General features: G+C 33.0%; 1 protein-coding gene across 1 annotated transcript; it reads right to left on the reverse strand.

Moving 5' to 3' along the window:
* Positions 1-551: 551 nt before the first annotated feature.
* Positions 552-2,950, reverse strand: LOC131061907 (serpin-ZXA-like). The gene is made up of 2 exons (XM_057995759.2): positions 2,350-2,950; positions 552-1,543 (listed from the first exon to the last, which is right to left on the reverse strand). The coding sequence occupies exons 1-2, from the start codon at positions 2,734-2,736 to the stop codon at positions 764-766; spliced, it is 1,167 nt and encodes a 388-aa protein (XP_057851742.2). The 5' UTR covers positions 2,737-2,950; the 3' UTR covers positions 552-763.
* Between the last annotated feature and the right edge of the window lie 755 nt (positions 2,951-3,705).

Here is a 3,705-nt window from a genome sequence, read left to right on the forward strand (position 1 = left end):
ACGTGACCTAATTATAGATCAATCTAATAATAGAAAAGTACTCTAAGTTTAACTTAGTGAATAAAGTAAAGGAGAATGTAAGTCATTAATGTTCCATTAATTAAATACTAATCTGATTACCTAATTACACCAACATACCCCTTAAGATTTATTAAGAAAATAATGAAATATTGAGATAAAGGATTGATTAGTTTCACATTGAACTTATTTATTTTTATCTAAATACCTTATTAATTAACATCTTTTTTCCATTCTCGATTATATGTTTTTCTCTATATTCTACCAAGTAAAATTTTTATAAATGTATTTTATTTAATAGATGAGGGTGAGGAAAACTTTTCCCAAAAGTAACAAACAAAATATATTTGATATTGCTTAAGGATAACCTTTAGTTTATTTATTCTAATATTGCAATCATTTTCTTTGGCAAGAAAATAATATTAGTGCTGGCAATTTATCTGATTTCAAAATAGTAAAGCAATGTACAAATTTTTTTACAATCAATATGTACATATTCATGAAATGTTCACAAAGTTTGTGAAAATGCCATTAATTCTGAAGAGTTGATATTCTTGGCTTCAAGAAACGGTGTCAAACATGCTATTTTCTCTGGAATGCGCAGCACAAAATGCATCGAGAACTTAATGTCCAAGTGTAACATAGCTATTATCTTGGCTATTCTATAATTTTCGATTATTGTCCTTAGCTATATCTTCTGTAACCTGATTTTAAGCATTTATCTGTTGGCCAATTTCTATTAAGATTAGGTTTCCAATGGATTGAGTACATGTCCAACAAAGAGGATAACTCCACTTCTATCTTCCTTGATCACAAACATGAATGGATGGTCAGCTATGAAGTCCTCCTCAATTAGGTATATGATTGCGCATCGCCACTCCATCACGAGTGCAGTGACAGCTGCTGCTTCAGTGCCCTCCTCATTAACCTCCACAAATGAATTGTGGAAAACATCTGAAATGCAGAGACGCCCACTCACACAGTCAACCATTTCGTCGAAATTTGCATCATCACTGAACGGGAGGACAAGTCCCATAGTTTTCAAGATCTCAGTTGCATTGACACTGGAAGATACCTTGAAGCGAGGTAGTTGAAACGAACGTACCTTCACATCACTTCTTGGGGAAAGATGGTGCTCAAGAAAATTAAGATCAAGCTTTCTCTCCAGTTCAGGCAGACCATTGATATCATTGGGCAATATAATATACATGGAGAAGGATCGGTTGTCCTGTCCCTGAAAATAGGGAAGGCATAGGATTTTGCAGTCATCAACAACTTGTATAGATCGACTCTTTGTAGTAGTCATCATGGGTACTTGCACACTTTCCCCATTCAACAAATTAAAAGTACCTTCTTTTGTTGCAGAGACATCAAAATTTTTCTGCCATGCGCCCTTCAAATATAAGGCATTTGCCAAAATTAGCCTAGTATCTGCACCTACAGAATTAGGTGGAAGGAACTCTTCTATCTTCCCCTTGCTCTCATTTGCTGCCCATTTATTCACCTCCATTCTAGCTTCATTTGCCTGATAAAAGTCAATAGAAAGGCAAGAAATTAGTGATGCACCACAGAGTCAGGAACTGAACTGTAATTTTATTTCAGATGAGGAATTGAGGGGAGAATTGTTTTTTCTATTAATAGAAGTTGTCTGGAACTTCCCTGTTTTTATTGTAGTCTGACAGACAAACTAGCTGTTTTAGAACTAAGAGAGTTGAATGAGAAGTCTTTTGGCCACTTATGCCTTTAGCTGTTTTAGGTTAAGGCTTTGGCTGGAATAAGAAATAAGAATTCAACTATATGTAATGTATGTTTTCTGAACCAGGTACTTGTGTCTTTCAAAAGACAAGGTATAACATTGTATCAAACCTTTTAAGCGTAAATTTTTTTTTTTCAAAAGAAGAACCTTTCAAAAAGTATAAAACAAAGGTATACTTTATTCTCGTTTATCAATGATGATTGATTTGTTATAGTCAACACCCTAACATCATGCAGAAAATCTAGGATTAGTTATTCTATGAAAAATTTGTTCCAGCTTTAGCAAACCACTAAAATTTAATACCGGAAACAGTGATATTTGAGTATTAATTAAAAAACTTTCAGATTGCCCTCATACCCATTTCATATAACAGGCATTCAACAAGGACTATTATACTCAAGCTACTTCATCGCAATATAAATATAAATTTTCAGTGAATTGGGGATTAAAAAACATTTAAATTGTGAAGTAGATTAAAATCATTTGAATCTGCCTCCCATGTTTATACACTTTGATGTCTTACACACCAAGGGTAAAGGAATACACGCAATTGAGGATCAAGGAAAATCACATACCTTATTGATAAAATCCAGTGAGCTAATTTCAGCATTATATCGATTTTTCACAACATCGCTGTAATTGGGCTTCAAGGTCATAGACTGATCCATCCATATTCCATTTACAAATGATAACAAGGGACCTTCATTGACACTTCCATCCAGTAAAACTACATTGATAAGATGAGAAAAAAGTTCATGCAATTGATGTACATCTTTGGACTTGAGACAAGTGCAAAACTGATCCAATGTTGCGCCCTTTGCTCCTCCTGCACCCAAACTCAATGCCACAGATATGCTCAATGGAGAAAAAACTGAGTTTTTAGCTGCGCTTACCTGTAATGCTTCCCTTGAAAATTCAAGTGAGAAATCTGTTTGACCATGAACTAAAGAGTGGATATCCATTAGTGCTCAATTCAATGCATCCGAGTACTGTAATTCTAAAGGAAGGTAATTCTGTATTCCTCTGTTCTTATTCATTTTTCTCAATGGATAGAAAGCAACAGATATTGAGGATCTTTTGCTTTGCCGACTTAGCTTTAACATATATAGGATTTCTTGTGCCGACCTAAAATCCTTTGCTGGAAACCACGGGCAATCCAACGCGCACTCAGCTAAATTCCATGGCGAATAATATTATTTTAAGGTAAGCTTTCTTACACCGTGCACATTGAATACGTTTTCTTCATTTAAGATTAGACGTTATTATTTGAAAAATTAAATTAGCTGGCAATCTGCATATGTTTGATTAGTCTATGTGGTGGACGGAGATGAGCGCCGTGAAGATAATAAGATGCCTTGTCAATTAAAATAAGCTCAACTTATTCTAAATGTCTTTGATTATATCAAAACGTTTTGTCCATCACGATAAATTATATCGACGAGATAAACATTGATAGATATTGATCAAGTCATTATATTTTTTTTCTAATTTTGTTTATATTAAATTGCTGACATAATTGTAATATACTTTGGGTATACTTTGGGTAAAAGATCAACCTTCATTATGATAGTTTATTTATGCATTCATTTTATAAAATAATTAGTATACTTATATTTAAAAAATATATGTAAAATATGTCAAGAGATATCTTATAATAAAAGAGAATCATTGTAAAATAAATGTTCTTTTAAAATACTAAATACCAAGAATACAAATCTATTAAAGTCCTGCATGCAAAAAGCTGCGAATCTAATTGGAGACAAGTGGCGAGGGTTCTATTTTATTTGAGTAGTACTTCACAAAAGTTGAAACATGGCATATTTCATACATTTACCTGTCATTTGCATGTCAAATTGTTTCAAAAATAGATTTTGATGTCATTCTAGATGCTTCTGTACATAATTAAAAGTATATAAATAATATGTGAGTAT

The sequence above is a fragment of the Cryptomeria japonica genome, chromosome 3 (genome assembly GCF_030272615.1).
Source record: "Cryptomeria japonica chromosome 3, Sugi_1.0, whole genome shotgun sequence".
NCBI lineage: Eukaryota > Viridiplantae > Streptophyta > Pinopsida > Cupressales > Cupressaceae > Cryptomeria > Cryptomeria japonica.